The sequence below is a fragment of the Haematobia irritans genome, chromosome 5 (genome assembly GCF_050003625.1).
Source record: "Haematobia irritans isolate KBUSLIRL chromosome 5, ASM5000362v1, whole genome shotgun sequence".
Classification (NCBI taxonomy): Eukaryota; Metazoa; Arthropoda; class Insecta; order Diptera; family Muscidae; genus Haematobia; species Haematobia irritans.
The window spans coordinates 108,654,802-108,679,061 of NC_134401.1; the positions used below are offsets into that span (position 1 = coordinate 108,654,802).

General features: G+C 30.8%; 1 protein-coding gene across 1 annotated transcript; it reads left to right on the forward strand.

The window, feature by feature from the left end:
- The first annotated feature begins 12,193 nt into the window (after positions 1-12,193).
- On the forward strand, positions 12,194-18,178 carry LOC142239986 (uncharacterized). The gene is made up of 3 exons (XM_075311712.1): positions 12,194-17,335; positions 17,445-17,559; positions 17,673-18,178. Exons 1-3 carry the CDS (start codon positions 12,194-12,196, stop codon positions 18,176-18,178), a joined length of 5,763 nt encoding a protein of 1,920 aa, XP_075167827.1.
- The last annotated feature ends 6,082 nt before the right edge of the window (positions 18,179-24,260 follow it).

Genomic DNA, 24,260 nt, shown 5'->3' on the forward strand with positions numbered 1-24,260 from the left:
AATAATTTATGGAAATAAAATTTTAACAAAATTTTCTACAGCAATAAGATTTTGACATAATCTTCTATAAAAAATTGACAACATTTTCTACAAAAAAAAAATGTTGGCACAAATTTTCTGTAAACCCAAAAATTTTACAACAGTTTCTATAAAAGGAAGACTTTGATAAAAAGTTTCTAGAAAGAAATTTGACAACCTTTGGATTGAAAAAACATTTTTTATGAAATTTATAAAACATTTTAAAAAACTTTGTTTCTACACAAAAGTTTGTGAAAATACTTTTCCATAAACTTTTTCATGGAATTAAAAATATATAAAATTTTCTCCAATCTAACATTTTGTCAAAATTTTGTTCTTATAGAAAATTGTTATTTTATAAAAAGCTTTGTTTTTTAAGAAAAAGAAAAAAAATTTTGTCAAATTTCCTTTTCAATAGATTTTTTTTCAAAATTTTGTTTCTATAAAATATTTTGTTCTATAGAATATTTTGTCAAAAATATTAAAACAAAAGGTTTCACATTTTTAAGGACAAGTTGACATTGATTCAACGGTATAAAATTCCATTGTTAAGTTTATCGTCTTTTGCACAAGACAACAACTTATATCATTGTTTGCCACAAAATACTCGTTTGAAAAACATTTTTGTTTTGTTTACGACAATATTTTTTCAGTGTAATATTGAAAATTTTGTCAGTTCTTTATTTCATTCGAAAATGTTGTCAATTTATAAAATAATTTTATTATTTTCAAAAAACATAGCATGATTTTAAAAATCAAAGGCTAATAAGGAATCGACAAATAGTTTAAATTTAACTATCATAGATATAATCAATTAAATAAAATCTAAAAGCATATAATCTCTAGGTGCGACAGGATTTGAACCTGGACTTCAGGACTCCCACTCCACTGCGCTACATACTGAGCTACATAAGCGCTGATGCCTAATTGCTGTTAACACGTACAATACATATGCTATATTTGCACCATTTAACTTAACAACTAGAAAAACAAATCATAGAAAACTAGCGGGAATATCGCAAAACCAGCATCTCATTCTAGTGTTGCCAAGTGAAAGTACACATACAATTTAGTTACCTTATCGCTGTAGACAAAATGACTTTTTGAAGACATTTTTCAAAATACATCGATAAATAGCTGTAAACACACTGCGTTATAAAAAGATCTAAAAACAATAAGAGAATGTCTAGCGACAACATGATAGTATGTCTAAACTGATTTTTTATAGAAATACCTTTTAAATTTGTGGAAAAGTTATGTTTTTATAAATAATTTTTTTCTGTAGAAAATTTTGTTGCTGTAAGAAATCTTGTCAACTTTTTGTGTATTACAATTTTTGTATAGAAAAAAAATGATAAATCATTACATAGAAACAAAATTTTAATACAATCAAAATTTTATATAAAACCAAATTTTTTATACAAAAATTTCTCCAACAAAAATGTTTTAAATTAACAAAATTTTTTAAAAAGTATTTCTACAAAAATCAATTTTGACACACATGGATAGGAAAGACTTTATAAAGTGTCCGTTACGCTATCGCTAGACACTCTTGTTTTGTTAGATCAGTTTATAATGCAGTATGTTAACATCTTACATCATATTTTAAAAAACGTTAAAAAAAACCTTCATTTTGCCTATAGCGAAAAGGTAACTTAGTTTTATATGTATTTTCATTTGGTAACACTGGAAGGTGACTCTAGATTTGCAATTTATTATGTTACTTTTATTTATTTGTTGTTCTGTTGCTTACGTTAACTGGTGCAAATACAGCACACGTGCAATACGTATTAATATCACCCAGCAAAAAGAGCGTCTATAGCTCAGTATGTAGCGCATTAGAATGAAAGCCCTGAAGTCCGGGTTCAAATTCTATTGCACCCTGAAACTACATATTAATAGTTTTTATTTAATTTTCCGAAAAATAATTTTATTAATTCGTTTTAAAAATATAAATGTGCGAATGACAAATAAAATATCCTTTTGAATGAATTGTAATAATAGTGTATTGCATAAGGCCAATCTTTTAAAGAAGCAATTGAAATGATCATTGTATGAATCAGACTGTAGATGGCTTGTTTAACTTAGTAAAGCTTGGAACCAGTAGTAATATTTTATGCCTACTCATAGATGTCGCCTCACATCTTACAAGTTTATTTTTAATACAGGAAAGGTGGCAACAATACCAAAAAAATTGAAATATGAAAGTTGTTATAAATATTATAAAACAGGGTTATAAATTGTTAAACAGTAAGTAAATAAGTATAAATGTAACAGAGCAATAAATCAAAAATGCAATCTCAAAATTTTCAAAAACAGTCCCTGAACTATACGATAGACTGAAGTCCCCAAAGTATGCGGTTTATGTACGATTTTTTTGAGGACCGTCCCCAAAGTATGCAAATGTCCCCGAAATATACAATATATCGAAAAAAAGTCCCCAAAATATATGGTACGCATATATATATATATATATATATATATATATATATATATATATATATATATATATATATATATATATATATATATATATATATATATATATATATATATATATATATATATATATATATATATATATATATATATATATATATATATATATATATATATATATATATATATATATATATATATATATATATATATACACTTAAGAAAAAAAGGACAATTGAAAAGTTTCACAACATATAGACACTAAAAACAGGGCACTAAAGCCAATTTGATTTTTTTGTTAATTAAAATTATTATTAAGGGTGATTTTTTGATGTTATGTTTATGACAATACTGGTCTAAGTTTTTCTATAGAAAAACAATTTTGACAAAATGTTGTATAGAAATAAAATTTTCGTTAGAAATAAAATTTTAACAAAATTATCTATAGAAATAAAATTTTGACAAAATGTTCATAGCAATAAAATGTTTGACAAAATGACAAAATTTTCTATAGAACTAAAATTTTGAAAAAATTTTCTATAGAAATAAAATTTTGAAAACATTTCTATAGAAATAAAATTTTGACAAAATTTTCTATAGAAATAAAAGTTAGACAAAATTTTCTATAGAAATAAAATTTTGACAAAATTTTCTATAGAAATAAAATCTCTCCACAATTCTCTATAGAAATAAAATTTTGGCAAAATTTTCCATAGAAATAAAATTTTGACAAAATTTTCTATAGAAATAAAATTTCGAAACATTTTTCTATAGAAATAAAATTTTGACAAAATTTTCTATAGAAATAAAATGTTAACATAATTTTCTATAGAAATAAAATGTTAACAAAATCTTCTATAGAAATAAAATTTTGACAAAATGTTCATAGAAATAAAATTTTGACAAAATGCTCATAGAAATAAAATTTTGACAAAATTTTCTATAGAAATAAAATTTTGACAAAATGTTCTATAGAAATACAATTTTAACAAAATTTTTTATAGAAATAAAATTTGGCAACATTTTCTATAGAAATAAAATTTTGACAAAATTTTCTGTACTAATAACATTTTGACAAAATTTTCAATAGAAATAAAAGTTTGAAAAATTTTTCTATATGAATAAAATTTTGACAGAATTTCCTATAGAAATAAAATTTTGACAAAATTTTCTATAGAAATAAAATTTTGACAAAATTTTCTACAGAAATAAAATTTTGACAAAATTTTCTATAGAAATAAAATTTGGAGAAAACTTTCTATAGAACTAAAATTGTGAAACAAAATGTATTACAGAAATACAATGTTGCCAAAATTTTCTATAGAAATAAAACGTTGACAAAATGTTCTATAGAAATAAAATTTTGACAAATCTTCTATAGAAATAAAATTTTGACAAAATGTTCTGTACTAATAACATTTTGACAAAATTTTCAATAGAAATAAAAGTTTGCAAAAATTTTCTCTATAAATAAAATTTTGACAGAATTTCCTAAGAAATAAAATTTTGACAAAATTTTCTATAGAAATAAAATTTTGACAAAATTTGCTACAGAAATAAAATTGTGACAACATTTTCTATAGAAATAACATTTTGAAATATTTTTGACAGAATTTCCTATAGAAATAAAATTTTGACAAAATTTCCTATAGGAATAAAATTGTGCCAAAATGTTAACAAAATTTTCTATATAAATAAAATTTTAACAAAATCTTCTATAGAAATAAAATTTTGACAAAATGTTAATAGAAATAAAATTTTGACCAAATGCTCATAGAAATAAAATTTTGACAAAATTTTCTATAGAAATAAAATTTTGACAAAATGTTCTATAGAAATAACATTCTGACAAAATTTTCTATAGAAATAAAATGTTGACAAAATTTTCTATAGAAAGAACATTTTGACAAAATTTTCTATAGAAATAAAATTTAAACAAAATCTTCTATAGAAATAAAATTTTGACAAAATGTTCATAGTAATAAAATTTTGACAAAATTTTCTATAGAAATAAAATTTTGACAAAATGTTCTATAGAAATAACATTCTGACAAAATGTTCTATAGAAATAAAATTTTGACAAAATTTTCTACAGAAATAAAATTTTTTCAAAATTTCCTATAGAACTAAAATTTTGACAAATTTTTCTATAGAAATAAAATTTTGTATAGAAATAAAATTTTGACAAAATTTTCTATTGAAATAAAATTTTGACAAAATTTTTATCGGAATAAAATGTTGAAAAAAAAATTTTCTATAGAAATAAAATTTTGACAAATATGGGCTATCCAATCATTTAAAGATTTGGTCACCCGAAACTGGTGTCAGGATTTGATAAATGTTTCAGTGCTGATTTTTGTGAAAGCATCCCCTATGTCAATACATACAGCTTAACATAGAAATACCTCTCTGTAGTATGCCCCTTTATACATGCGTGTTTCTTAGCAGTTGAACCGATATTCCGCTTTGAAACTTCTGACAGAATTTCCTATAGAAATAAAATTTTGACAAAATTTCCTATAGGAATAAAATTGTGCCAAAATGTTAACAAAATTTTCTATATAAATAAAATTTTAACAAAATCTTCTATAGAAATAAAATTTTGACAAAATGTTAATAGAAATAAAATTTTGACCAAATGCTCATAGAAATAAAATTTTGACAAAATTTTCTATAGAAATAAAATTTTGACAAAATGTTCTATAGAAATAACATTCTGACAAAATTTTCTATAGAAATAAAATGTTGACAAAATTTTCTATAGAAAGAACATTTTGACAAAATTTTCTATAGAAATAAAATTTAAACAAAATCTTCTATAGAAATAAAATTTTGACAAAATGTTCATAGTAATAAAATTTTGACAAAATTTTCTATAGAAATAAAATTTTGACAAAATGTTCTATAGAAATAACATTCTGACAAAATGTTCTATAGAAATAAAATTTTGACAAAATTTTCTACAGAAATAAAATTTTTTCAAAATTTCCTATAGAACTAAAATTTTGACAAATTTTTCTATAGAAATAAAATTTTGTATAGAAATAAAATTTTGACAAAATTTTCTATTGAAATAAAATTTTGACAAAATTTTTATCGGAATAAAATGTTGAAAAAAAAATTTTCTATAGAAATAAAATTTTGACAAATATGGGCTATCCAATCATTTAAAGATTTGGTCACCCGAAACTGGTGTCAGGATTTGATAAATGTTTCAGTGCTGATTTTTGTGAAAGCATCCCCTATGTCAATACATACAGCTTAACATAGAAATACCTCTCTGTAGTATGCCCCTTTATACATGCGTGTTTCTTAGCAGTTGAACCGATATTCCGCTTTGAAACTTCTGCCTGCATAAGCATTCATATTAAGTCAATATTTTTTCAGTGTGGTAGTCAATGCTGATGTAATACCCGATCCATTATTTCTGGAAGCATCGAATTATTTTAATTAAGTGAAATTTTCAACACGTTACAGTCACAATTTGCTGAGCATAGTCATGTGAAGCTTTCTCGAATATTCCTATTTCATGTCCATCACAGTGGAATTGGTGTCTGTGGAAATTTCCAATACCATTATTTTCGATTTCAATAAACTATGTTTGTTGCACATATTTACACTGTTTGCCGTTCAACTCCAGTCATTGTCAACTAATTGCTACACTACGGTCACGTGTGAGTAAACTTATGGGTCTTTCCATATTGAAGGTTTAGAAATATGTACTTGGAGAACGATATTCTGTTTGGTAGTGCGGAATATATCATTGAAAGAATCGATTTCTATTCTTAGAAACGAAATAAAAGCCATCGAAGATTTGTTTAAAAGTTTTTCTTTAATAAATAATTTCTCGTTATTTTTTCCTAAAGAAAGTACTTACGAAAATTTCATCCCAAATATTGCAGAGAGATTTTTTTTAAATTCTCAAATGATAATGCACCGATTGCCAAGCCCGCCAGCTAAAAGCCTAATTTGCAAATTAAAAATATTAATATTTTCTAATTTGCAAATTAGACGTTTTTTAATACATTTTCCCCATATTGGGGATTTTTTATACGAATTTTTGGAATTGTATACTCTCCACTATAGAATGGTAATGGGGTATAATAAGTGTGTAATGTTTCGATTTGTCTAAAATTGAAAATCTAGAGGTACTTTAGGACCACAAATAGATGTGCCTAATATTGTCTTCCGATTTGACTACGTGAGCTTCCAGAAACTTCAAATTATCCAGTTTTGCTGAAAATTAATATTTGGAGGTATTTTTTTAGATTTACCTTAAAACCATTAGTCCCTGTGGAATTCCTACCTTTCATTTCTGATATTGTTTCCACACTCAAAAAGCAGTGACCCACAAGGAAGGACAATTTTGGATCATTTTAGAAAAATTAAGCTAATTTTAGAAAAGTCTAACTTAACTGTAGTCAAGAAAATTTATTAGAGATAATTATTTTTTTTTTTTCATTTGTAAAAGAAAATTTCGTAGTGTGAAGGAGAAACTTGGAGTTAAAAATTGCAAAAATGTCTTTAGTGCCATACGAAGATCAAGATGGACACATTATTGGTAAAATTTACAAATTTTAAGAAATTGTGCACTTTTTGGGAGACACGAATTTATTAAATCTTTATGCATCATTTGCGTATAATTTTTTCGCCCTTTTTATTTAGCTAACGTACGCAAAAAATTATTAAAATGAAGACAACTGAAAACATACCTCCATGTTTCGAAATTCGGAAATCTCAAAATTTTCGTTTGGCAATAATTTTTTAACGCTGAAACTCTTCTACTTAAATTGGTTTTAGTGCAGTATAGGGTTCACTTTTTTGTTGAGTGCAAAAACTTTTATTTCAAAATTTTCCGGTAAACAATATTTTCCAGTAAAAATTTGTGATAATTATTTGATTACGCGAACGGTCATTTTCGAGGCAAATATCTGCATTTTCAATTCTGAAATAAAAAATATGGGAACACTGAAAAAAAAATCGTAGTTAATTTAATGCTAAATTAAACTTTTTTTATTGCAAAATATTATTTGTTTGTTTTAAACATTTTATCAACTCAACGTGGGTATAAAGTCCAATGATCGTACACATAAGTTCAGAATTTTGGTACGATTCCCAAAAATAGTTAGAATGTACTAATGTTTGGTTAAAATGGCCAAGATTTGCGCCAATCATTTTGACAAATTTTTCCATAGATAATAAAATTTTGACAAATTTTTCCATAGAAATAAAAATTTTGATAAAATTTTCTATAGAAATCAAATGTTGACAACGTTTTCTACAGAAATAAAATTTTGACAAAATTTTCTATAGAAATAAAATTTTGACAAATTTTTCTATAGAAATAAAATTTTGACAAAATTTTCAATAGAAATAAAATTTTGCCAAAATTTCCAACAGAAATAAAATTTTTACAAAATTTTCTATAGAAATAACATTTTGACAAAATTTTCTATAGAAATAAAATTTTGCAAAATTTTCTATAGAAATAAAATTTTGACAAAATTTTCCATAGAAATAAAAATTTTGACAAAATTTTCTATAGAAATGAAATTTTGACAAAAATTTCTATAGAAATGAAATTTTGACAAAACTTCTATAGAAACAAATTTTGACAAATTTTTCTATAGAAATAAAATTTTGACAAAATTTTCTATAGAAATAAAATTTTGACAAAATTTTCTATAGAAATAAAATTTTGACAAATTTTTCTATAGCAATAAAATTTTGACAAAATTTTCAATAGAAATAAAATTTTGCCAAAATTTCCTACAGAAATAAAATGTTGACAACATTTTTTTATAGAAATTAAATTTTGGCAACAGTTTCTCTAGAAATAAAATTTTACAAAATTTTCTATAGAAATAAAAAAAACTTTGACAAAATTTTCCATAAAAATAAAAATTTTGACAAAATTTTCTATAGAAATAAAATTTTGACAAAATTTTCTATAGAGATAAAATTTGACACAAGTTTCTATAGAAATAAAATTTTGACAAAATGTTCTATAGAAATATTATTTTGGCAAAATTTTCTATAGAAATAAAAATTTTGACAAAATTTTCTATAGAAATGAAATTTTGACAAAAATTTCTATAGAAATGAAATTTTGACAAAACTTCTATAGAAACAAAGTTTGACAAATTTTTCTATAGAAATAAAATTTTGACAAAATTTTCTATAGAAATAAAATTTTGACAAAATTTTCTATAGAAATAAAATTTTGACAAATTTTTCTATAGCAATAAAATTTTGACAAAATTTTCAATAGAAATAAAATTTTGCCAAAATTTCCTACAGAAATAAAATGTTGACAACATTTTTTTATAGAAATTAAATTTTGGCAACAGTTTCTCTAGAAATAAAATTTTACAAAATTTTCTATAGAAATAAAAAAACTTTGACAAAATTTTCCATAAAAATAAAAATTTTGACAAAATTTTCTATAGCAATAAAATTTTGACAAAATTTTCTATAGAGATAAAATTTGACACAAGTTTCTATAGAAATTAAATTTTGACAAAATGTTCTATAGAAATATTATTTTGGCAAAATTTTCTATAGAAATAAAATTTTGACAAAATTTTCTACAGAAATAACATTTTGGCAAATTTTTCTATAGAAATAAAATTTTGACAAAATTTTCAATAGAAATAAAATTTTGCCAAAATTTTCTACAGAAATAAAATGTTGACAACATTTTTTTATAGAAATTAAATTTTGGCAACAGTTTCTCTAGAAATAAAATTTTACAAAATTTTCTATAGAAATAAAAAAAACTTTGACAAAATTTTCCATAAAAATAAAAATTTTGACAAAATTTTCTATAGAAATAAAATTTTGACAAATTTTTCTATAGAAATAAAATTTCTGGAAATGTGTAGTGGCCAACACTGAAACATATATGTATAGTCAGGCTTGCGAGATGGGTATCTGGCATTTTCTTTTCAGTAACTTAATGATGTCAATTCCCTTAATCTTCCTGTCCAATAAGCTCGAATAAATATTGTAAAAATTTCTAGAAATAAAATTTTGACAAAATTTTCAATAGAAATAAAATTGTTCCAAAATTTCCTACAGAAATAAAATTTTGACAACATTTTTTATAGAAATTAAATGTTGGCAACAGTTTCTCTAGAAATAAAATTTTACAAAATTGTCCATAAAAATAAAAATTTTGACAAAATTTTCTATAGAAATAAAATTTTTACAAAATTTTCTATAGAAATAAACTTTGACACAATTTTCTATAGAAATAAAATTTTGACAAAATTTTCTGTAGAAATAGTATTTTGGCAAAATTTTCTATAGAAATAAAATTTTAATAAATTTTTATATAGAAACAAAATGTTCTATAGAAATAAAATTTTGACAAATTTTTCCATAGAAATAAAAATTTTGACAAAATTTTCTATAGGAAGAAAATGTTGACAAAATTTTCTCTACAAATAAAATTTTGACAAAATTTTCTATAGAAATAACATTTTGGCAAAATTTTCTATAGAGGTACAATTTTGGCAAAATTTTCAATAGAAATAAAATTTTGACAAAATTTTATATAGAAATAAAATTTTCTATTGAAATAAAATTTTGACAAAATTTTACAAAATTTTCTATAGAAATAAAATTTGGACAAATTTTTCCATAGAAATAATATTTTGACAAATTTTTCCATAGAAATAAACATTTTGACAAAATTTTCTATAGAAATGAAATGTTGACAAATTTTTCTATAGAAATAAAATGTTGACAAAATTTTCTCAACAAATAAAATTTTGACAAAATTTTCTATAGAAATATAATTTTGACAAAATTTTCTATAGAAATAAAATGTTGACAAAATTTTCTATAGAAATAAAATTTTGACAAAATTTTCTATAGAAATATAATTTTGACAAAAATTTATATAGAAACAAAATTTTCTATAGAAATAAAATTTTGACAAAATTTTCTATACAAATAAAATCTTTACAATATTTGCTATGGAAATACAATTTTTAAGCAATATTTATCATAGTTTCGGCTATAAAGGGTGATACGGTCAAACTTTGGTCAATATAAACTTGACGTATTTCTTTCAATTTTGCATTTTAAAAACCTGAACACCCCTCATTTTGAAGATGTGTGTGTGTGTAGAATGTTGCTCCTATTTTGATTTTGGAATTCATTCTTCAGTTGTTAAAATGCCGTCTGTCTGCGTGGGCAGCCCTGCATAATGGTATAAAATCATTGTTTGAATGAAATGATCCCTTCACACTCATTGTGAATGGATCATTTCATTTTGTTTTGTTGATTTGCCCTTGACCTATTTTCAGTGGTTTTGTTCTCTCTCTCCTTCGTTAATGGCCTCGACCTAAATAATGAAAAATAAAAAGGAGCTAAAAAACAGAAAGTAACGAGTTAGGAAAAATGAGCGAGAGGAGAGGGAGAACAAATCTAGTTGGGAAAGAAGAAGTCAGTCGGTGTTTAACTAATAAAGCAGACGGTCGCGAAACAAAAAGGGAAACTTAAAAGTGCGTGTGGAAACAAAACTTAAATAATAGAACATAAATAAATATTGTACGATTGGATTGAAAATCTACTGTATTTAAGAAAAAAAGAAAGTGAATTGAATTAAATTAAATAAAAGGAAAAAATTGAATTGCAATCAGAGTTTTGAGCAATTTATGGTGTCGTCACAACAACAACAGTCTGACAAGGAAGCCACTAATAAATCGGCGACTGCTCAGATATTCAATTGAGCGTGCCTGGTGAGTTGCGTGGAACAACATTTGGTCCTCTTCGTCCGGAAAAGAAAAACCTGCAGTAAAGGTACGTACGAGTTTGAATTTATATCTTTGTGGTGCGGCGGTTTGTGTCCCATAATTTGCAAGACATAGTGGCTAAACAGTTGGTGTTGTGTCTCATAACCTACAATTGTCCCTGGAAAAAGATTACGCAATACGCGCATGTAATTTTTATTCTGGAATATCAACTTGATTCCAATGTAACAGAATTGGTTAGTTCCGTTACCTTTGCGCACCATTGCCTAATATTCTTTTTTTCATTTTGTCTCGTTAAGCACAACTACGACGTCGCAGTAGCTGTGTGTTTTGGTGTAGAGATTGGCTCACATCATTGCGTTGAATTTGTGCACCGCTGCTTAAAGTTATTCATTTTGTCTCGTTAAATGCAACCACGTCGTCGCAGCAGCTGTGTGGTTTGGTAGAGAGATTGGTTCACATCGTTGCTTTGAATTTCTCAGTTGTTCTCGCATACATGTTTGAGTGGCGAGTATAAAGGAGAGAAGTTGAGCAAGAAAATTAAATAGAAACAGCGTACAGAAAAGGGGTTGACAGCAAAGAATTGCAAAGCTCTGTTAAGTTACTAACGTGTGTCCAATTTTGTTATTTTTGCTGTGCTCTTGACATAAGGCTTTGTCCCATTGGGTTTCTTTGTGTAAACACATAAATAAGAATTTCGGTTAATCTGAGAGTAAAAGTATCCCATAACAGTGAAGCAGAGAATATTTTTCTGGTGTCAATATTTAATAAATTCGCTTTGAAAAGCAACACACGAAGAAAAATTGCTTTGAAACAACTGTCTCAACATTATTAATTTTGCCCTAATTTAGTCACCAAATTAGTAGAGCTAAAATATATTGTTGAAAACGTTATAAACAAATTGGTATACTATAATTAATAGAGTACCGTAAATTAAACTTCTGAAAAGAATTTTTTCGTTGCGGTAAATACCAATGGGGATGATGGAAGATTTCTTGGTTCAGTGTGAGGAAATTACAAACTATGTGGAACAGCTGAAACTGGAAAATGCTTCAGATTACAATGAGCTCTCTTTGGAAGCAGAGGAGCAAGAAATTCAAAAAATGTGGTCAGAATGGAAGGATTGTTATAAAAAATGTCTCGCTGACTCAGAGTTGATGAAAAAAGACAGGGCAACATTGAAAAAAAAGAAAGTAGAGTCCCACAAGAATTATATACAGTGTTTAACAATTATAGGAGGGTGGAAAAATATGTTGAAAGTGGACAGTGGTACTCATAATACAAAATCAAATTCCTCCATGACTGTCCCTCCATGTGATACACAAATTTTTCATGGTGATTACGTTAACTGGCCCAGTTTCAGAGATTTATTTACAACTATATATATAAACAATAGAAAGTTGAGTTCTGTAGAAAAGTTGTACCATTTGTTTCAAAAAACATCTGGGGAGGCTAGAGAAATAAATAGAAATGTGCCATTAACGTCAGAAGGTTTTGATATTGCCTGGGGAAACTTGAAGAATCAATATGAGAATAAACGTATTTTAATAAATAACCAGTTGCGTATTTTATTCAATTTGCCCCATTGTTCACACGAAACTTCTGCCGGTTTGAAAAAACTTCAAAGGGAAATCACCAATTGTGTCTCAGTTTTGAAACTTTTTAAAATTGACATTGGCTCGTGGGATCCTATCTTTGTTTATCAATGCTCTTCAAGACTACCTAAACTAACATTATCCCTTGGGGAGCAGTCCATAGCTAAAGATGGCGAAATCCCAAAATGGGACGATCTGAATAACTTCTTGACTGAACGTTTTCACGCTTTAGAAGGGGTTTCAGAAATATTGGGTGCTAATGATGCTGGCTCGCGACAAAAATATAATAACTTCGAAAAGTCGAAACAATATAAAGTGCATCACACGAAGGTTAAAAGTCAAAAGTGTACGTTGTGCAAGGGTAACCACAATTTAAAGTCCTGCCCCAAGTTTATGAATGCAGATTTCAAGTGCAGATTGACTGCAGTAAAGAAGTCGAATGCTTGTTTGAATTGTCTGTCCCAGGGCCATAGAGCTGTTGAGTGTACTAGTAAGAGTAGTTGTAATAAATGCAATTTGAAGCACCACACGCTCATGCATAAGGAAAATCTAGGCCACCGCAGTGATAGCATGGCAACTACTAATGAGATTGCCACTAGAGATGAGCAGATATCACAGAATACTGAGTTTCCGACAACGTCGAATAATGTGAGAGCTTATCATGCAAATGCCTCAAATAGAACACTTTTAGCAACTGCTTGGGTTAGTATAGTGCACCACGGACAAACACAGAGGGTAAGGGCCTTGATTGACCCTTGTTCTGACGACTCATTTATATCAGTCAGAATTCAGAAAATGATGCGACTGCCAACTAGACCGATTTCGGCGGATATTTCAGGCCTAGGGGGTGGAAATTTGACCCGTTGTTCAAAAATTGCATTTTTCAAACTTTGTTCACAGAACATTCCACCCTTTGCATTGGAAACGGACGCTCTTGTGGTACAAGACGTCACGGGAAATGTCCCGACTCAATCTTTTCAAAATATTTCTCTTGATAAGCTTCCAAATATACATCTCGCTGACCCATTGTTCTATAAAAGTGCCCCAGTGGACATCCTCATAGGAGGTAATTTGTATCCATTGATTTTGCTTAAAGGAGTAAAACATGGAATTTTGGGGACTCTAGTCGCCCAGGAAACAGTATTTGGCTGGATTGTCACTGGGCCAACAAATGAAAGAAAGTCAGATCGAGTTATACGTGTTTCCCATTGTACAAAAGTATGTGTCAATGAATTACTCACAAAATTTTGGGAAATTGAGAATGTCCCACAAAATCTGAATGTCTCGGAAGAAGATAAGCTCTGCGAGGAAATTTATAAGAACACTACGATACGTATGAAAAATGGTAGATACAGGGTTGATTTACCATTCAAGTCCGTTCCACCACATGGAGCACCTCTTAGTTCGAACAGATATGTGGCCATGAGCCAATTTTTAAGAAATGAAAGATCGTTGGCCCGTAAGCCGGAGCTTAAAACAATGTATGATGAAGTCATAAAGGAATACTTATCTCTAGGGCATATGAAAGAGGTAATGGCTCCGAAAGATTCATCAGACGAATATTTCTACTTGCCTCACCATGGAGTGTTTAAGCCCGAGAGTACTACCACCAAGTTGAGGGTGGTTTTTAATGCCTCGTGTCCTTCTCGTAACGGTAAAAGCCTTAATGATTTTCTTTTTGTTGGCCCGGTGTTACAAAATGACATATTGACACTAATTTTGAATTGGCGCCTATACAAATTTGTTTTCAATGCCGACATCACCCAAATGTATAGACAAATTTTGGTTAATCCCAACCATACCCCTTACCAAAGAATTTTGTTTCGTACGTCGCAGGACGAAGAGGTGAGAGACTTCGAATTACAAACGGTCACTTTCGGAGTGAACTGCGCACCGTATTTGGCCATCAGAACATTGTTGAAATTGGCGGAAGATGAGGAGCATAATTTTCCAATGGGGGCAAGAATTCTAAGGCAAAATATGTATGTGGATGACGCCTTAGTAGGGTCGCATTCTGTCTCAGATGGTTTAGAAGCGAGAAACCAATTAATTGGAATACTGCTTTCAGCAGGATTTCACCTTAGGAAATGGGTATCTAATACTCCGCAATTACTAGAAGGTTTGTCCCGAGATCATATGTTGAATAGAGAGTTTTTGGATTTTTCCGATAAAAGTGTCGCGAAAACCTTGGGTATAAGATGGAATGGGGTTTCTGACTCTTTCTACTTTGTGGCTGAGCAAATACAAAATAAACCATTATTCACTAAGAGAGAGGTGTTGTCAATTATCGCAAGACTATTTGACCCTCTTGGTTGGTTGGCCCCTGTTGTTGTCACAGCTAAAATTATTATGCAGCAACTATGGTTGGATAATATCCAATGGGACGACCAACTTAGACCTCTGACCCTCTTGAGATGGAAAAATTTTGTTTTGACCTATAAAGATATTGGCCTGATTCAAATCCCACGATGGATACGTTATAATCCACAGTGTAGAGTTGAGGTGCATGGATTTTGCGATTCATCTGAATCGGCATATGCTGCTGCGGTGTATGCTAGCGTGACAGTTGAAGGTAAAACTTCTATCCATCTTCTGGTGGCGAAATCGAGAGTTGCCCCTATTAAGAAATTGTCACTCCCGAGGCTGGAGCTCTGTGGAGCACTCTTGTTGTCAGAAGTATTACAAGCAGTGCTGCCACAGTTTAAGGTCCCAAACAATTCAGTGTATCTATGGTCTGACTCAACTATAGTACTGGCTTGGCTTAAGAAGCCGTCGCACAATTGGGCTACTTTCGTAGCCAATAGAGTGGCAAAAATTCAAGAAAGAGTTGAGGGGCAGTGGAGACATGTTTCTACACATGATAACCCGGCAGATCTAGCAACCCGGGGGCTATCTCCTTTAGAGCTAAAGGAAAACGATTTGTGGTGGCAGGGTCCATACTGGTTAAAAAAGGAAAAATCATTTTGGCCAACTCATGTTCATGTCCCGGAGACTAGTCTGGAGATGAAACAGGTGAAATCCTTTGTAGCTAGATCTGCGGAAAACGAGGATATTTTAGATCGTTTTTCATGCCTCTCGAAGGCAATTCACGTAGTAGGGTATATACTTCGCTTTTTTGCCGTTGCTCGTGCTGCCTCGAAATCCAAAAATACATTTACTAGTCTGAGATTGTCCAGTGGAGAATTAACTGCCGCAAGGATTCGTTTAATGGTATTGTCCCAGAAAATGTACTTTCCCCATGACTATATATGCCTCCGTGAAAAACGGCCTTTGGAAGCTAAAAGTTCGTTATTGACTCTAACCCCTTTTCTTGATAAGGACTCGTTAATACGAGCTAATGGGCGTCTGGGTTCCACTATGTCATTGACGTATAACGAGCGACATCCGATTATTATTTCTCACCATAGTCGGCTGGCACGACTGTATGTCGACTTTATACATAAGTTAACTCTTCATGGTGGTATGAGGCTAATGGTAGCCACTATCCGGTTAGAATGTTGGATCATAAAGGTGAAAAATTTAGTACGTACACACATCCATAATTGTAAACAGTGTGTTTTGGCTAAGAGAAATATGCAAAAGCAAGTCATGGCCGCGCTTCCGCCGGAAAGAACGACTATAAGTCGTCCATTTTGCAATACTGGAGTCGATTTTGCTGGCCCATACGATATAAAGGCCTTCTCCGGGCGATGTAATCGTATCACCAAGGGATACATCTGTCTCTTTGTCTGTTTTGCCACTCGGGCAATTCACTTGGAAGCTGTGAGCGATATGTCTACGCAGGCTTTCCTGGCTGCGCTAACACGATTTGTTGCCCGTCGCGGATGTCCTAATCGAATGTACTCGGATAATGGAAGAAACTTCGTGGGAGCCGCCAAGGAAATTCGTAATAACTTTGTGAAAATTCTGTCTCTTGTTAAAAGCGAAGCCATTTCCCGATATGGATTTCAAAAGCTCGAATGGCATTTTATTCCTGCAGCGGCTCCTCACATGGGTGGTTTATGGGAGGCGGGGGTAAAAAGTTGCAAAACACATCTCAAAAAGATTGCAGGACAAATAAAATGCACTTTCGAAGAGTTCAGTACAATTTTGTCTTCTATAGAATATTGTCTCAATTCACGTCCACTGACTCCCATGTCCCAAGATGTGGATGATATAGGCTGTTTAACTCCCGGCCATTTTTTGGTAGGAGCACCCTTGTTGGCACCAGCCGAGCCTGAAGTTTGTCCCTCTAATATGAAGTTAAGCAATAGGTGGCAGCGTTTGAAAGCTATTCGATACGATTTTAGTAGGCGGTGGAAATCAGACTATTTAAAAGAACTTCACAAACGCAACAAATGGAAGCAACCAGAGGAAAACATTCGAGAAAATGATCTAGTGGTGCTCCGGCAAGAGACAATGGGACAAAATGAGTGGCGACTTGGTCGGGTCACCCGCACATACGTCGGGGCTGACGGCCATGTTCGGGTAGTTGATCTAAAAACGCAAATGGGTACAATAACGCGCCCAATCCACAAGCTCGTATTGTTGCCTCGTTCTTTGTGACTATTGCTAGCCCACCACTTTTGTCCCTTGTTGAACTTATATTTGATTCTGGCCCTTAATCATGTATTGTTTTTTTTTATCGTAGCTATGGAATTTGATGAAGAATATCGCTGTCCCCTTTGTACAACACGCCACGGATTTAGATATTGCCGCAAGTTCCTCACCCTCCACCCACTCGAAAAAACTCGCTTGGTGGAGCGGTATGAGGCGTGTGTAAATTGCCTCGGATTGTCCCACCGTCTTAGAGATTGTCGTAGTCGTCATCGGTGCTTTCATTGCCGGGTACGACATCATACACTGTTACACCCCCCAGACGAGGCGCAATGGGAATGGTTGCAGATGACAGCAATGGTCCGAGCCCGACAATTCTATCGGGAAGAGGAAAAACCCATGCTGATGAGGGTATTATTGGATCCCAACCGTATGACCAGCCAAGTCATAATACCTGATGGACGGTTCCCTCTAAAAATCCCAGACCAACAAGGGTATGTGAAACTGCAGCTGGCTGACAGGGCCACACAAGTCCGCACGCTAACTGCCACCATGGAGATATATAGAGGTCCTGCCCCGTATACACCACGTCGCCACTGTGACCCCAGTCCGATTCATGACCGGTATGATTTTGATGAGCTGTCTGACCCTTGCTTCCCAGGTGCCGAACGAGCTCTAATAATATTGGGCGATGATGTGGCTCATAAAGTGTATTTGGGGCTGCCCCAATGGCACGAAGGAGACTTTTTTGGCCAAAATACAATTTTTGGTTGGACAGTGTTTGGCAAAACTCCAATCAAACCTCAGAAACAAGATTTAGATGGATAAATGGGCTGGCGCGAATTCATTTTGTATTTTATCATTCTTTACCTTAATTTGTATTAACCGGGTATTCTACAAAGCCTTAGATATATTTTTGTTGCACTGAATTATCTAATTTTTTCGTTTCTATATTCAGAAATAAGCCTTATTATACTCTGTCCCGCTGGAACGGGACAGACGTCGAGATCCTATTGTAAATTGCGGGATATATTTAATTTATAATTTTAATTTTTTTTATATATAGTACGATTTTTAGTTTCTGTGTCCACACCTACTACCAATATGATTTAATTTATGAGTTGCAGGGACTTCTTAATTGTTTATTTTTTCCCTCTTTTTGTTTTACAACGTTTCGTTTTATCCACAAGCTTGATAGTGGTTTCACTCTAGTGCGGTCTGGAAATTATTTGAATTTACTCGCCCTTATTGGGCAGGGGTGGCGGGATGTCTGCGTGGGCAGCCCTGCATAATGGTATAAAATCATTGTTTGAATGAAATGATCCCTTCACACTCATTGTGAATGGATCATTTCATTTTGTTTTGTTGATTTGCCCTTGACCTATTTTCAGTGGTTTTGTTCTCTCTCTCCTTCGTTAATGGCCTCGACCTAAATAATGAAAAATAAAAAGGAGCTAAAAAACAGAAAGTAACGAGTTAGGAAAAATGAGCGAGAGGAGAGGGAGAACAAATCTAGTTGGGAAAGAAGAAGTCAGTCGGTGTTTAACTAATAAAGCAGACGGTCGCGAAACAAAAAGGGAAACTTAAAAGTGCGTGTGGAAACAAAACTTAAATAATAGAACATAAATAAATATTGTACGATTGGATTGAAAATCTACTGTATTTAAGAAAAAAAGAAAGTGAATTGAATTAAATTAAATAAAAGGAAAAAATTGAATTGCAATCAGAGTTTTGAGCAATTTATGGTGTCGTCACAACAACAACAGTCTGACAAGGAAGCCACTAATAAATCGGCGACTGCTCAGATATTCAATTGAGCGTGCCTGGTGAGTTGCGTGGAACAACACCGTCCAAGCAAGAAGAGCAGCGTATCAAAATTTTGCTCGCGCATCGCGAAAATCCGAGCTACTCGCACGCAAAGCTGGCAAAATCGCTAAAAGTTGCCAAATCAACCGTTACAAATGTAATTAAAGTGTTTGGGGAACATTTGTCGACTGCCAGGAAGTCCGGATCGGGAAGAAATCGAAAACCGGAAGCCGCTGAGACGACAAAGAGAGTTGCCGGTAGTTTCAAGCGAAACCCTAACCTCTCTCTCCGAGATGCCGCAAATAAGCTGGGTGTATCGTCTACAACCGTGCATCGAGCCAAAAAACGAGCCGGACTATCGACTTACAAGAAGGTAGTGACTCCAAATCGCGATGATAAACAAAATACGACGGCCAAAGCGCGATCCCGGAGGCTGTACACGACGATGCTGACGAAGTTTGACTGCGTGGTAATGGACGACGAAACCTACGTCAAAGCCGACTACAAGCAGCTTCCGGGACAGGAGTTTTATACGGCAAAAGGAAGGGGAAAGGTAGCAGATATTTTCAAGCACATAAAACTGTCAAAGTTCGCAAAGAAAAATCTGGTTTGGCAAGCCATCCGTACCTGCGGCTTGAAAAGCAGCATTTTCATAGCTTCCGGGACTGTCAACCAAGAAATTTACGTGAAAGAGTGTTTGAATAAACGTCTGCTGCCTTTCCTGAAGAAACACGGTTGTTCCGTACTGTTTTGGCCGGATTTAGCATCTTGCCATTACGGTAAAAAGGCCATGGAGTGGTACGCCGCCAACAACGTGCAGGTGGTTCCCAAGGACAAGAACCCTCCCAACACGCCAGAGCTCCGCCCAATTGAGAAATACTGGGCTATTGTCAAGCGGAACCTAAAGAAGACCAAAAAAACTGCTAAGGACGAGCAGCAGTTCAAGGCAAACTGGCTTTCTGCGGCGAAGAAGGTGGACAAGGTGGCTGTACAAAATCTGATGGCAGGTGTCAAGCGTGAGGCCCGGCAATTCGGATTTGGAAAAGCGAAAGCCTAACTGAATATTTTTCCTGAATTTTATACTAATTGAACTTGAAAAAGAAATTTAATTTGATTTTTTAAATAAACGATTTCACCGATTTACACGCGTTTTCACTTGACCAAATTTTGACCGTATCACCCTTTAGGTCGATTAAAAAACATAGGATTGATGTTTTTATTTAAGTTTTATTTCCAATATTTCAGTTGACTTCGTCAAAACCGTTTTCAAGGCTGAAGTGAAACAAAAAACAGAAATTTTCAAATTTAATTACAAAAATCACAAACAAACAGAACCAAACAATAAATTATTTAACTACTATTACTATTTACATTTATTCTGGTGTGCACAGCTTCACACTCTTTTTTACACTGAATCTAAATTTCTCTTATGTTTTTGTATTGTATGTCTACATATTCGAGCACAGTTCTCAATGTCTTTCTTGTAATTCATTCTCTCGTCAGGTGGAGTGTTGATAATGTGCAGCATTTCAAGAGTAAATCTGCGTCTGTAGATATTATAGAAATGTTTATATTTTATAGAAATAAAATTTTGACAAAATTTTACAAAACTTTCTATAGAAATAAAATTTTGACAAATTTTTCCATACAAATAAAACTTTTGACAAAATTTTCTATAGAAATTAAATTTTGACAAAATTTTCCATAGAAATAAAAATGTTGACAAAATTTTCTATAGAAATAAAATGTTGACAAATTCTTCTCTACAAATAAAATTTTGACAAAATTTTCCATAGAAATAAAAATTTTGACAAAATTTTCTATGGAAATAAAATGTTGACAAAATTTTCTATGGAAATAAAATTTTGACAAAATTTTCTATAGAAATAAAATTTTGACAAAATTCTATAAAGGATAATGAATAAAAATCAAAATTCGTTCACTTCTCAAAGTTTAAATTTTGGTCAAATTTCCCGAGTGTATGCAAAGACCTATTACATTTTTGTTCTTCATACTTCGATGCATTAAAAATGGGGTGTTTATTTTCGAATTAATTCGATATCAATTGACTTCAATTGCTCTGAATTAATCGATCTTGCTTGTTTTACGTTCTCTTCATATCTGTTTCGTGTTGGGTATGTCCGTCCAGTCAATAATTATTTGTGTGTTTATAGCTTCATATTGCACTTCGTTCTTTGATTTGAGTTCCAATTATTCTGTTTTAGTTGAATGCAATACGATCCACATACAATTTGGTTTCTTATTAAATTTATATAACCGATATGATTCTAGAATTTTCTTCACAACTATTTGCTATTACAAACAGCAATGGTTACATATTAGATTCATTTGATAAAGCAACTTCGATTTTAATGTTATATTGAATAATTAATCGATAGTGAATAAAAATGAGTAACTGAAGTGAACATTTTCAAATCTTCCAAGACACCAGAGTGTCTGTGATAAACCGGTAGAGCTATGAAATTTATAGCTCCATTGGAGTTGGCTACAGTGCCAATTGAGATAAATTTGCCACCATTTTAATGCGATGATATTTTTGTGCCAAGTTTTTGTTGTCATACTTTTTATAGCTTGTTTTGTGCTACATTGTGCACAAGAAAAAGGTATTTACCCTTCTCACATCAGGAGGGTAAGTACACTGAAAAAAATATTTACGTGATATTAAAGATTTCGCAACCTTTGTTTTAGGATGTGCAATTTACACACTATTAAGGACAAATTTCTTTAAAATAATGAAATTTTAATTAAAAGAAAGTTTATAATCTTTGCTTCAAAAATTTTTTTCATTAAATTTAGGACACACATTTTGAAAATTTGCGTCCCTTCGTTAAAGTTGCATAACTTTAAACTAAGGCAAATTTTCGTTAAAGTAAAGAAACACATGTTTAATTTAAAGAAATCGTCCTTAAATTAACTGAAATATTGAATCTTTAGATTTAAGATAAAAACACTTCAAATATAGGCTAAGACTTATTTTGAGGATTTAGCATCTTTGGTTTAAAGTTATTTTGGAATTAAGAAAATATTTTTTTTTTGCTTCGAAATATCTGCCATAATTTGGATTTTTAAACTGGCATTTGTTTGTACGTGAATAGCTTTATTAATATACCGGAAAAATAGAATGAAATTTCAAAAAATGAGTTCTGTATCCCAATTTTAATTTTATAGATTCTAGATTTAAAGCCAGATAGGTCGCAAAAAAATTTCCTTATTTTAAAGAACCTGCATCTTTGGCTCGGAATCAATACCAAAATCCTTAAAGGAAGGTCAAAATCTTTGGATCCAAGTAAACTTTTTTTTGAGTGTATACAGCAAATATTTCAACTGGTAAGGAAGTGATTTTTGGTTACGTAAAAGGAAATAAGCTTTTCTGGTTAATTAAAATAAGTGCAAACGGCCGAAAGTTCGGCCATACTGAATATTATGTACCCTCCACCATGAACACCGTACAAAGTTCTTCTACAGACTGTAGTCAAGATATAAAAAAGTCAAGAAATTTAAAGACAATTTCATTAATTTAGAAAAATAATAAAATAAAAATTTGACAAAATTTTCTAAAGAAATAAAATGTTGACAAAATTTTCTATAGAAATAAAATTTTGACAACATTTTTTACAAACATAAAATTTTGATAAAATTTTCTATAGAAATAAAATTTTCAAAAAAAAAAATCTATAGAAATAAATTGTTGAAAAAATTTTCTATATAAATAAAATTTTGACAAAATTTTCTATAGAAATAAAATTTTGGTAGATTATTTTTGGCTCGAATGCCAACCGTGATTATGGACCAATTTTTGTGTGATTGGGGATCGGTTTATCTGAGGGCATGGTTGTTAGCGGCCATATACTAGCGCAATGTACCAAAATTCAGCTAAATCGGATGAATTTTGCTCCTTTAAGAGGTTCCGGAAGTCAAATTTGGGGATCGGTTTATATGGGGCCTATACGTAAAAGTGGTCCGATATGGTCCATTTGCAATACCATCCAACCTACATCAATAACAACTACTTATGCCAAGTTTCAAGTCCATAGATTGTTTCGTTCGGAAGTTAGCGTGATTTCAACAGACGGACGGAGGTGACTAATTGGACTCAGAATTTCGCCACGTCTCAGAATACATATTTACTTTATGGGGTCTTAGAGCAATATTACCATGTGTTACAAACGGAATGACAAAGTTTATACACCCCCACTCTATGGTGGAGGGTATAAAAAAGCGAGTTATAAAAAATTTAATTAAAGGAAGCTCTTGTGTAGTTGATTTAAAGAACATTTCTGAGAGTATATTTTTGGAAGTGCCTTTAGAACAATCTCCAAATTTTTCCCTGGGATATATTTAAATGATATAGAATGAAAAATTATCATCAGAATTTTTTCAATTAAAAACTTAATTGAATTTAATAAACTATTGAGCTAATAGAATAATTGATTATACTATGAATTTTGTACTTATCCCAATGAAATGAAAACAAGTATATACGGCCGTAAGTTCGGCCAGGCCGAAGCTTATGTACCATCCACCATGGATTGCGTAGATACTTCTACTGAAGACTGTCATCCACAATCGAATTACTTGGGTTGCGGTATGCCGATGGCAAGGTCGATTGCAAGGTATCTTAAAACTTCCTAACACCGTAATATATACCATATACGTGGTATATATTAAACTAAAAAGGCAGATTAAATACGTTTAGTTTAAAGTTTCTATAGAAATAAAATTTTGACAAAATTAAATTTTGACAACATTTTCTATAGAAGTAAAATTTGGAAAAAAATTCTAAAGAAATAAAATCTGGAAAAAAATTTTCTATAGAAATAAAATTTTAAAAAAATTTTCTATAGAAATAAAATTTAAAAAAAAAATTCTATAGAAATAAAATTTTGACAAAATTTTCTATAGAAATAAAATTTTGACAAAATTTCCTATAGAAATAAAATTTTAAAAAAATGTTCTATAGAAATAAAACTTTGACAAAATTTCCTATAGAAATAAAATTTTAAAAAAAAATTCTATAGAAATAAAACTTTGACAAAATTTCCTATAGAAATAAAATTTTGACAAAATTTTCTATAGAAATAAA